General features: G+C 39.3%; 1 protein-coding gene across 4 annotated transcripts in view; it reads left to right on the top strand.

Annotated features, from left to right (window-relative positions):
* Positions 1-12,563, top strand: part of SYNJ2 (synaptojanin 2) — a 68,666-nt gene that overhangs the window by 20,964 nt on the left and 35,139 nt on the right. For all 4 annotated transcript variants that reach the window (XM_057406615.1, XM_057406626.1, XM_057406637.1 and 1 more), the window contains 3 exons: positions 1,037-1,262; positions 10,463-10,546; positions 12,399-12,460. In XM_057406615.1, coding sequence (XP_057262598.1) covers positions 1,037-1,262; positions 10,463-10,546; positions 12,399-12,460 — 372 coding nt within the window. The remainder of the gene's footprint in view (positions 1-1,036; positions 1,263-10,462; positions 10,547-12,398; positions 12,461-12,563) is intronic.

A 12,563-nucleotide genomic window follows, 5' to 3' on the forward strand; every position in this document is an offset into this window, starting at 1 on the left:
AATTTATCTTGAGGCAATTATGCGATATTGGAGATATTGGGCCGAAAAGTAGGTTCTTTAGAGAAGTAAACAATGGAATAAATAGTTACACAATGAAAAGTGTCCAATGTCCTAAGTTACAGGCAGCACAAAGTGCCTGTTAAATGCACTGCAACAACAAAAATCATCTGCTGGAATTAATCTGAGTGAGTCTGTGAGTACAGCTAGGGGAAGGAGGTGGAAGAGATACAAAATCTTTTTAGAGCTGCTTTTTCAGTTACATATTTAGTTTTTAAAGGTAAGAATTACTTGCACCTTTTTCAGAGAAATGCTGTACTCTAGAAGAACAATTCTTCAGGGGTTTTGCTAGATGTAATAACTCTTGTATTACTGAGCAATATATGATCATAAAAGGGATTTTCTTGGCCCTCATCTGTGACTAAAGGCATATTTTGGAAAACCATCATAATAGAAGAGGCTAGCGTCACTGTTAACCAGGCATGATAGGTTTCTTCGGTTGTTGATCTTAAAATAAATTGAAGGTTAAAACAGACATTCCTCTTAATTTTAGTAGCGCTTTTTGCAATATCTCTGTTGACTTATGGGTCCAGTTTCTGCTTGTAAAAATTTTCCTGAAAATCCTCGTGGATTTTAAAATGGCTCTTCAACCTATAGTGTACACTAAAGTGGTCCAGGCAACATTATTCAGAAAGTAATTAGCTTGACAGCACTGTCATTTATGAAAAAGATTACTAAATTTCAGTGTATTTCTGGAGCTGAAAGAGGTGACATTTGCATCTGAATTTATGAGAGAGAGGTACAAGATGTAAGGACAGCACCTTGGTGGTAGCTGTGCTATTACAGTTTGCCATGTTCTGTCCACTGTAGTAGTTCACAAGGATTTCTTTCTGATATTTTGTGGTTTTGGATAAAGGTACAACAGAAAAGGGGTCACAAAACATTAATTGCTTCAGTTAGTGATTATTGTGGGGTGACACCCACGGCTGTCTGTCTTAGTTTATTCAGTAATGTGTCTGTATGTTGTTGAACCTTTCAGGAACCAGCTATTGCACGTGCCCTTCAAACACTACCAGGTGAACTGCTCTGACTGGTTACTGAAAGTGATGTGTGGGGTAGTGGACATTCGCACTGTTTATGCTTCCCACAAGAAGGCAAAAGCCTGCCTCATCTCTCGCATCAGCTGTGAGCGAGCTGGTGTCCGGTTTCACATTCGAGGGGTCAATGATGACGGACATGTGTCCAACTTTGTTGAGACAGAGCAGGTAAGTGCATGTATCCACTAGCTTTGAATAATTCATTCCACTCAAGTTTAAGTGGGGCAGAAATTCCAACAAGAATTAGAGGAGCTCAGCAAGTGTTTTTTCCAAGAATGTTTAAAATGCTGTTACATTTGTTCGTGCCCATTCAGCATTTCTTTGCAATCTGTTCTTTTTCTGGGTTTCTGACTTTCCATGCACACGGTTTTCACTAATACTTATGTTTTCTTTCCTGAATGCAGAAGTCTGCCTTTTTGATAGTGTAGTGAAATACAGGCATGGGGTTTTAAACCTTTCAGAGAGCTCTGTGTGTTAATACATGTGAAATCAGCATGTGTAACAGTGAGTTTCTCAGCCTTATGAAACTTACTAGTTATCAGTCGTGAGGCTCATATATTAAACAAAAGAATGTTTTCAAATCTGTTCCATAACCTGTGTCACACTTTTATGCATTCTGCAGACATTTTAAAGTGCATTTTTCTAAAATTCATTGTGTTTTCCATACTATAGAATATTGGAGAAGAACTAGTTTGAAAGATTTTCTATAAAGTCATGGTCTCTATGCTTCATTTCTGTTTCGTTCATTTTAAATAACACTGTTAGGTCATTCCATCAGGTTTGCTGCATTAGCCATTGAAAGTCTCTTGCGCTGCAGTGGCACAACTGTATCTACACTAATGTAAAAGAATTTGGTTAGAGATGCTGGGGGTGATTTTCAGCAAAGACTAGAGCTTGGGATTTGCTTTTGTTTCTAATGAAGTCACTTAGAATCATACAAAATCTTGTGATAAATATTTGTCCTTCAAGTCTGCCTGATTGGATTGAAGCCATCACTTCTTTGTACAATTTTATTTTCAGCTATAAAATGAGGATGATTTTTAACTTCCTGTCTTACAGGACTTTAGCAGACCAGTGAGGACAACATTTATAGAATGTAGGTAGTTTATTACTTGCTGTGGTGAAGAATTAGAGCTCAAATATATCATTCTAGTTAAGAGGAAGCTGCACAGCAAAGGAGCTGTGTTAGCTGGGAGTCAAATCACCTTCAGTTAGTAGAGTAAATGAAGAAAACCCACTATTTTCTCAGTTAAGCAAATTTCAGTACAACTCATTTTGGAAGAAACTTTGCTTTATATTCCCGTTTGCTTTGTGGGTGATTCTCTCCAGTGAGAAGTGGTATGACCCAGTTACACATAAATGATAAAAATTTTATTTCCAGTCGATGTTGAGACAAAATATATGAGTGAAATGCATTCAGCAGGCTGCCTTAATTGGCACAGCCTAACAACATAACAGTCAGTTGGTTTTATTACACATGGTTTAGCTTACTACCTTGAAAGTGAACAAAAAGCAGTGGACCCTGGAGAATCTGAGATCTTCAGCGCCAGCTGAAATGAACACTTTCTTATTCACATGTAATCACTTTTTCTTTTTTGACTAGAAGGAGTAATTACTTGCAGTCATAATCATCATACAGAAAAGGATATCTCTGTAAGCAAAATGGATAATTGGCTGGTAGTAGTTTTCAAAAATGGACAAGGATCTGTTCCTTAAATTGCATTGTTTTCATTGTCTTCTGGGCAGATCCGCAAAACCGTATGTAGTGTAGATTGTTTTTATATGTGATGTATGTGTCATATACATGCAGGTGCACATACAATGAAAATAAATTGCTTATGTGATGCTCATAAGGGGAGGCTGGAGAGACATCTTTACATGACACAGTGAGCGTAGCATAGAGATACTTAAGCTCTCTGTGTCATTACTTGTTCCAGGAGAGTTATAGCTGTGTCACTGTAGGACTGTGCCTGACTGCTGAGGGGGGCATACTCCTCTCAAAAGGCCCATACTTCAGCACTAGCGTTTCCTCCTGGCATTGTGTAAGTGTAGCAGCTTACAGTTGTGCTACCCTTTCCATTACCCTACTGCTTGCAGCAGGCATGCCTTCAGTCTCCTCTTTGTCCAAAATTCAGCAATGTTTGGGTGCTTTCAAAATTTCCTCTTAAGATGTTGCCTTGCTGGTGCAGCTTTAACCTCTTCACCCAGTTCTGTCTGAGGACAACTTGGACTTGATACAATGCAGCATTGCTCAGCAGAATGCAGGAGGAGGAATTGCAGACTGGTATTCCCCAGCCTGCTGGTGAGGCTTGATCCCCAAGACATGCTCAAAGCATGCACAACATGTGAATTTCTTGCACAGTGGTCAGAGTTCTCATCGGGATTGTGGGTGGCTCTTTGCTCATGTCCTTTCTTTTCATGGTTTGCCTGCATTTTCAGTTGGCTGGCCTGGCAGCCTTCCACTTAGCGTTCAGGCTTCCACAAGTTCTGCTGATAGGATGCCAGACTCTTCCTCTGCTGTGCTTGGGTCTAATGTCAGCCTCTGAATTCTCTGCTAATAATTCTCTTTTGTGCCTCTGTCCAAAGCAACTGCAAGGCAAGTTCTGCAGCATCTACATCTTTCTAGAAAGTCTGTCAGTGCACTGGGAGAGCAGATGCAGATCTGCCCAACAAAAAGTGTAATTTCCCCTGGAATCTGGGAACAGAAGAAGGGACATATGCCATTTTAGGTAATAACATGGTACAGTCTGCTATTTTAGTTGAGTGCCTTCTCATGAGCATTAGTGCAAAGTACATTTGCACTACTGATTTGAAGAATGTTCTCTTGCTGAAATGCAGAGAAAATAAAATGTTAGAAAGGGTTATCAGCTTTCTTTCAGATCAGTGTCACGTTTGCTGCACTGCACTTAGCAGTTGTCTAATTATGGGAAATACTTCTGGTATACTGCTTACTAGTTGGGTCAGAAGTAACTCATTCTATTTAATTATGTTTCTGAAGTACAGTATGTTGCAAATGATTAGCATGAAAAATAAGACGGCTTTTGCATCCCAGCAGAGAACCTGAGGATTGGCTCCTGGTGAGCGGCAAAGCAATACTTAGTTGCTAATGCCTGCCTTAGCTGGGCCTGGATCAGGCTGTTATAGGAATTGCTGTGCTTTGTTCCTGTTCAGCCAGGGGCTGCTGTGAAGTGGGAGGACTGAAGGTTTTTGTGTGTTTTGCAACTGGGTAAGCAAAAGCAGAAGAGTGGAATGGTTATAGGGTGAAAGGCTCTAGTAGGTTCAAAATTTTAACAAGGGTTTGCATTTTTAAAGGATTGTGTGGTTTTGATTTTTGTTTTTAAAGGAAAAAAGAAGGTTGCTGTTGCTAATGGTGATAAACACTAGTTTTACCAAGCTGCACGTCCTAAGGAAGCAATGTTGGGCTAACCACTGGGATGCCTGAGATCCAGTTTAAGCTGCCATCCACTTACCAAGGAAGAGTCCTAGAATAAACTCTCTCCTACTTTCATAGTAGACTACTGACTAATTGCTTATGAAGTAATATCTTGGCTGAATAACATTGTGTTTTCATTTACTGCAGCCTGTACAGTATAATGGCATGCTGGCTGTGCACTTTCATGGATAAATAGACCCAAGGATTCTGAAAAGCCAGGACTTTTCCTCCTTTTGTAGGAATTACTTCTAACATTTCTCTGTTTTTAGGAAAGGGAGAAACAATTAGTCTTATCTTCAAGCAACTCTCTTATGCATAGATGGTATGCTTTTTTCTCCCACTGAGTTAGCCTTGTGGCATTTTAGCTCTGCAGTGAGTCATTTTTTGTGGGCTCACTTAACTGCTGTGACTCACCGTGTTTGAGAAGAAGGGGAGGAGACAGTTAAATATCTCGCTTCACTTTTGCTTTTCAAAAAAAAAAAGAAAGAAAGAAAAAAAGCTACTAGAGGATCTTTCAGATGTTTGATCATTTAGCTTGCATCTTTACAAAGAAAAAAGGAGGAAGAAAAAAGGTAGGAAACAAGGAAAAAAAATATGAAAGGAAAAGGGATTTATTTTTTTATTTTTTTTAAATCCCTCTAACATGTACTTCCAGGTTTGCTACCAGTATTTTGTAATGGGGTGGTAGACCTCTCTACTTGCAGTATTGCAGTTAATCCTCAAGTAGTTTTTAAATCCTAATATTTCCCAGTAATATCTTATGTTTCTCTTCACCTTTTCTTCCTCTCTACTAATCCCTTAAAGTTGAGACTGTATCACATTCTTTTAATTCTTTTCTGCTGATAGGATTGAGAAACAAGCGCGCTTTCTTCATTTAGTTTGCGTGCCTGTCAGTATTTACATTTCAGCTCCTCTCCCAATTATCCTTTGAAGAGTTAGGCTAAACTCTTCACATCTTATAATGTAACTTATGGGGAACAACTATAATTTACTAAAGATAAATGAGTGGTTTCAGTTGTGTTCTCCTTCATGGAACTGTGTGAGAAAGAGAATGGAAACCTTGGCAAGGTATTAAAAGGAAATGCCATGAATTTGGATTAACCTTCCCTTTCTTCCAGTTTAAGAAAAAAATGTCAGGCGAGGATTAAGACAAATGATCCATTTCACAATAACTCCTAGACCATGTTGGACAGCTCTCCAGGAGAGGAATGGATGCAATCATGTAGTTAATTTATTTTCTGGATCAAGTTTTAGTATGGCCCCAGGCAGGGCAAAGTGCATTATTTTGGCAAGTATATTCTTGGATCCTGTGGTCTGGGCTAAAGGAACTCATGGAGAGATATGTTTAGGCCATCTGTTATCCATGCTCTTTGTGGGTTGTGTGGCAGAGCGGGGAATCACAAAACAAGCCTTGTGAGTATCTGTTTTATCATGGATGGATGGTTTCTCTGTGCGCCCTTCGAGTCTGTAAAGAATTTTGCTGTTTGAAGTTGTGACTGAATAGTTGTTTATTTCTGATGAAGCTGAGTGATGGAGATTAGTGAATAAATTATTCCAAGTGATGAATGGGCATAGCATGCTGGGATTAGAATACCAGCTGGTTGATGTGGATGTTTACTTCTTGCTCAGAAGCAGTATCAGTTTGCTTCTTGCTCAAAAGCTTACTAGCAGTACCGGTGCAGGAAGTTTGTGTTGTTAGGAAAGACCCTTGGGTCACAGGGGCAAGGTCTGACCATATGCAACAGAAAAGAAGGATTGAGAAACATCCTTTTGAACTGTCAGAACTCTCACGCTTGATCCTGGAGTCAGAGAAAGGGACCACAAAAAGAGTCTAACATGGCAAATTCTAACACCAGAGGTCAGAGGACAAGCAATCTATTATCAAGGCAAAGAGGTCCTCCACTTGGGTTAAGTATCCAGTCGCTACTATGTTGTCAGGTGGGAAACTGCAGGAAATGTCTGAAAATCCAACCAGCTAACTGGATTGGATTGTTCTATGAACTAGATCCTTTGAGATTAATGAAGTGGTCGTCAAGTGTTTTGAGAATTTGATAGGAATGAACATTCTCCTTGAGGCAAGTAGGCAACAACTTGCTGTCATTTTGGATCTAAGACAAAGATAAGGTTCCACAATAGTATTATGAAGCCCAAAGACAGGGATTTAGCAGTCTGTATCAACTATAATGACAAAGCGTTGTCTAAAATATAACGTGATTGTTGTTGAATGTTTACAGAAAAAACTGTCTAATGTTCTTGGATGTATTTCTTGTCCATGAGTTAAGGAAAATGGAGGACAGGAAAATTCTGGAAATAGAATGTATCTTCTGTGTTGTGACTTAGAATAAGGGAAACGGACTGATAGAGGATAGGGTAATAAAATCAAAACTAGAATAACAAGTGGGATAGATATGTGCTTGTAGAAAAAAACAATATTGTGAGTGAAAGATGATCAAGGCTTGGAGGAATACGAGAAAATAAATTCTGTACTTATCCATGCATAAATTTTGGAATTGAATAAGCGTCAAAAGTTGGAATCATAGAATCATAGAATCGTTAGGGTTGGAAAGGACCTTAAGATCATCTAGTTCCAACCCCCAGGGACACCTTACGCTAAATCATATCACCCAAGGCTTTTATTTGTGACTGTAATTTTAACATGGATGCATTATCAGTGCTTATTTACGATTTTAACGAATGGGTTTTTTATAGTGTACATGCGTGTTCAGTTTATGTCCATTCCTGAATTGGAAAGTCTTAATCTCAGTCTTTCAACCTGCTTACTTAACAAGTCTGCTGGTAGGAAAGCTGTTGCTGCGATTACTGTGTAAGGTCAAGGAGCATATACAATGGAAGGCAATGTCAAGATCAGGGGTTGTGTTCCTTGGAGTAGTGAATGAAGGACAGTAGGTATTGCTGAAATTCAGGGAAGGTTTGCATAGTTGTAATGCTTAATGGGTACAGTCTGTTTAAGAAAGGAATGACTGACAGAAAAGTAATTTTGGTGAGTCTCCCACTCATTAAAAACACTAGGTCTTTTCCCAACTCTGTGCAGCTTGGAAGAAAGTTATTTTGGACTCATCTGCATCACAAGAATGAGGTGAGAGGATTGTGAAAGAGCACAGGATTGCTCCAGAGAACAGGATGATGAGCCCTGTAAGTGAAAGTTAAAAAAAAATGTGCTAATGCCAAGAACTTCCTTGTGAATGACTCTGGAGGGGCCATGCTCCCAGTTCAGAAACCTCATCTGAATTTCCAAAGGCTACATGGCAATGTGCATAAAAATGTCAGTTTCTTTAAAATGCCCTATCATCATAGGAGAGTCCTGTACTAGACCCCATCCTGGCAGAGGAACCCCTAGCCCATCACATCAGGGTGTGGGCATCCTGTTTAGATCACAGGAATGATTCCCAAACAGTTTGATCTTTTTGTTGTTGTTGTTTTTAAGTTCTCCAAAAGGACAGCTTAATAGAGCCAAAAACAGAAGAGGTAGTGGGTAAAAACCAATGAAAAGAAAATATGAGTGATAGTAGTAACTAACATCTGTTAACTCTTATGATGTTGAATCACTAATAAGTGGAAATATGAGCATCTGTTAATGCAGAAAGGCAGAAATGTTTGATTAGTATTTTTCTTTTGTATTTGGCATAAAGAAGGCAGGTATATATATTCATAGTCTGTAACTGATGAAATACTTTCCATTTAAACTGTAGCTCAGCAAGATTTTAAACTGCAAGTATTAAAATTAGAATTATTATTACTATCTTTTAATCAGTGGGTCTGGAGAATTTGCAGCTGGGACTTCTGAAAGAGCTGGTCAAAGAGAAATACTTGAGCTTTGGATTTTTCAGTTAGTTACGGAAACAGCAATGTTCAGAAGGTTGTAAAGAAAGATGAACCTCTGTGGCAAGCTGCCTGAGTGGCCAAATTGTACTTCATAAAAATCTTTTCTATATTCATCATCATTAGATATTTCAGTTCAACTCATTCATCTCTAAGGTGATGACTATTGTCACATTTTGAAGTGAGGCAGTCTTGACTCTTTTTTTGCATAGATTCAGGACCTGATCCTCATTTAGTATGAGTCAGGATAATGCTAGGCTGTCAGTGGAGCTACAGAAATTTGCTTTACCCTTTACCTTAGAATTAGTTCCATGACTGTGATTCAGTGTTTGGAAGTCACTGAGTCATTTTGGTGCAACCTGTCCCAGAGAGGATGTGATAAAGAGAAAGAAGGTGTGCCTGTTCACTCCTCCTGTAGTCCAGCTGCAGGACAAATGCTTCTGAGCACAGAACTGCAAACAGGCACACCAGTGTGTTCCCATGGTTATTAGCTCCTGCACGCAGGTACCATCAATGTTTAGAAAACTTTATTGGGAGAGCGTTTTTTAGGAGCCGTGTTACTCGAAGTGAGGCAGGCCTTGCAAGAAAGCTTCTCTGAGCAACTCCCTCACTTGCAAGGGATTGCACAAGGATGCAGTGTGACAGAGAAGGTTTCCTAATTCATTAGTGTGAGGCCAAAACCATAAAAACATACAGTTTTGCATTATATCTGGGCTAGCCATCATTCTAACACTGACACAGTGCCCCTGACAAAGCCTCTTAAATCTTTCTTCTTGGTGAAATGGGGATAGTTGTAAATGCTCTGCAAAAATATTGTAAAGATTAGTTAGATAAAACTGGTGACAGAATATTTAAATACCCACCTCTCTGGTGTAGCTATATACTGCTTCTTTTCACATGTGTAGCTCTAAGAATTATACACTGGTTGTGACTATATAGATATGAGAAGTCAATGTAAATTAACGCACTTCCCCTGGGCCACCCAGCCAGCACTTCTAGTGGCAAACCTAAAAGCACAAACCACATTCAAGCTGTAGAATAACCTATTTTCATGTTCTTTTCTATTTTGGGAGCTACTAGCTGGCTGGCAGCAGTTGTGCTAAGTGATACAATATGCTTAGAGAAGCAGCTACCTGGATGACCTGGATACCATTCCTCCACAGGGCTGCAGAAGACTCATTGTCATGCATGAGATAACAGAGATGTGTATCATGTGTATCATATATCTTCCATGGAAAACAGCCAGGATTCCATTACTAAGTATAGGTCAGGGGAGTGAGCCAGGCTTTGCACAGTTGCTCTGTGGTCATACTGGGTCTGAAGATAGTACCTTTTGTGCTAAGTTGACATATAATGTAACATTTGCTTGGGGGCTGGTGGAGGGGTAAGGGAAAGGGGACAGTCAACCTTTGTGCGTAGCATAGATTTGATTCAAAATCAGCTTGTTAGCAGTGATCCTAAGAGCATATATTAAGGGAGAGTTTAAGGTCTGGTTAGGGAAGGAAATAGGGAATTTGAAGCCTCTCACTGTAAGCCTCCTCGAAAAGAAGTAGATCATGTGCTGTTCACTGTATCTCAGAATGGGAGTGGCAAAGCTGCTGGCTTATTTGGACACTGACAAGGCACAACACGCAGTGCAATAAGAAATAGAAAATAAAGCAAGAGATAAGCTTATCCCACACCTGGCATTACCAGTCATCGGTCACAAGGAGCAATGACATTTTGCACAGTTAAGTTTTGAGAGAGACACAGTGAGAGTATATGGTTGGTCTTCCGGAGCGTCTCCACTAGCAGACCAAATCCGTCTTCATTGTGGATGAAAGATTCCTTTCTTCTTTGCAGTGTTAGTGTTTTAAATTTTTTGTTATTTCTGGTGAGTAGTGAATTGAGTCTGTTGTGATGACATGAAAGCAAATACGTTGTGCTTTGTTCCACTGCCTGTGAGACTATGGAAAAGTGGCTGAGCAGTAAGTGGATACAGCGAGATACATGGTTTACTTTTTTTACCCTTTGAGTTCGGTGTCGTAATCTGTCACCTTAAGAAGAGGTCACAGACTGATAGATCTAACTGCAGAGCTCCTTCCCTTTATTGCAGACTATTTACTTGGATGATGACGTCTCTTCCTTTGTGCAGATCAGAGGTTCTGTTCCACTGTTCTGGGAGCAACTGGGGCTTCAGGTAAACACACAATCAAAAAGCCTACCTTACTTATCTCTCTTGCTACTTGTAGTTCAGAGCTTCAATAGAATTTAGTTGGAGGTTTTTTTTAAAGAGCTGCAAAGTTCATTCAGTGAAAATGCTGAGCTCTGCCATTTTAGGTTTACAGGAAATTCTGCATGTTCAGATAAACAGAACTATATCAGGCAAATGCCTATAGTTATGTTTAATATTTTCATGTGTTTGTGTGCCTCTACAGGGAACTGTTTGTAAGGGATTGTGTTCTAATGTCCTAAGATGAAACTTGCAGCAGTATCTTTATAACATTTTCAGTTTAATTTGGAATAACCTTTCCTTCTAAAATGCTCGGTTGGCTTGATGATACTGACCTCCCCAGTAAAATTTGGAGTATCTAGGAATACCAAGAACTCTCTAGGAGTACATTACCTTGAAACAAAATATAATGTCTGGATGGTGTGTTTGCTGGATATCAGTCAAAAGGGTGATGATAATCTAATCTGATCTTCTGCAAGGCAAAGATGCAGAGTTTTGTCAGGAAATTCATCAAGCCTAGCGGCTTACATTTCATCTGTGACTTACATTTTATATACAGTTACAAGATCAAATAAGAATCATCCTAGAACTCTTTGCATTCTCTTAACAGAGGCATAAGCAATTGGAATGAGTATGCATTTATTTACGTATACATTAGTAGGGAGAATGCATAAAATAACTGGTTTTTTAGATACTTTAAAGATTGTTTGATACTTTCTTGTCATTAAATCTAGTACCTAGGCATTATTCAGAGCTACTAGATTTAGGGGAAAAGAAAGGTGACTAAAAGGTCTGTAGCGTTGTCTGTTAGCACCATCCATTGCCACACTTGCTTCTTTTTATAAAGCAGGTCTGCCCATATGGTCATGCACATGCCCTGCCCATGATGTAGCTGTGTCCAGCACTGTTGTTCCGTATGTTATGAAGCCAAAGAGCTTTTCCTGAAGTATTTTTGGCTAGTGGGTAGCATCTCTAGTTAAACAGAATTTTCAGTTTTTTATTAGGGGCACAGTCTGCCTTTTTGCCTAATCTGGATTAGATATGCAGCTTTCATTTATGTGGTGAATACTCATAACTCTTACTCCTTGGATGTGAATGTGCTGGCACTGATGTTAGAAAGAATTGCAGAAACTAACCTCGTGAAAACAAAGGAAGATGATGAAGTATGGGAAACAATGCATGATCCTATAAATAATTAGCAGTGTAGTTTTTGGAGACAAAAGAAGCTCCCTCATACTGTAATAACAATAGCTGTAATTCAAAAGGAGTTTAGGGCTCCTGTTGTTGACATATGTATTAAAAGTCCTATTAGACTGATGACACAGGATTTCTTCCTTCCTATTTTGAAAGGACCGTTCTGGTGCTTTTTTAGTTTGTGTAAATAATGAAAGACGAAAGAACTTGGGACCCTCAACCCATGGAACTGGCATAACTGCAGCCTTTTCTGCTGAGGGAAGGGCAGAAAGAGTGCTGGGCACACAGCATACTCGTGTGAGGCAGTGTGGGATATTTGCTAGAGGAAGCTGGTGAAGGGATGTGGTTTGTTTGGCCATAAAAAGATGTGTAGTTATTCCTTTGCTTAATGATAATCATGTTTTCACTTCTAGTTGAAAGCATTGTTGTCTAATAAAAGCTGTGGATTTTTGTATTAAGAATATTATGTGTGTGGGTGTGTGGAGTCAGCTGTAGGTGTCTGGTGCTGTTAAAGAGATGTTTTTCTCTGAAGGAATAAGGGAGACATCTAGTGATTTTAGGACTCTAGCAGTTTAAGAAGTTATTTTTCTCTTTTTTTTTTTTTTCTTCCAATATTTTCTTTTAGGTGGGTTCCCATCATCTAAGGCTTAACAGAGGTCTAGAAGCGAATGCTCCTGCCTTTGACAGGTAAGCTTCATTCCACTTTGGCCATAACACAGAAGCCTGGCATTTAACCAAGATTCTACTTTATGCCTTCATGGCAAATCCTGAGATATGTAAAACATGCAGC

This window comes from Pezoporus wallicus, unplaced genomic scaffold, assembly GCF_028554395.1.
Source record: "Pezoporus wallicus isolate ANWC-B61680 ecotype Strahan unplaced genomic scaffold, APGP_CSIRO_Pwel_v1 contig_3817, whole genome shotgun sequence".
NCBI lineage: Eukaryota > Metazoa > Chordata > Aves > Psittaciformes > Psittacidae > Pezoporus > Pezoporus wallicus.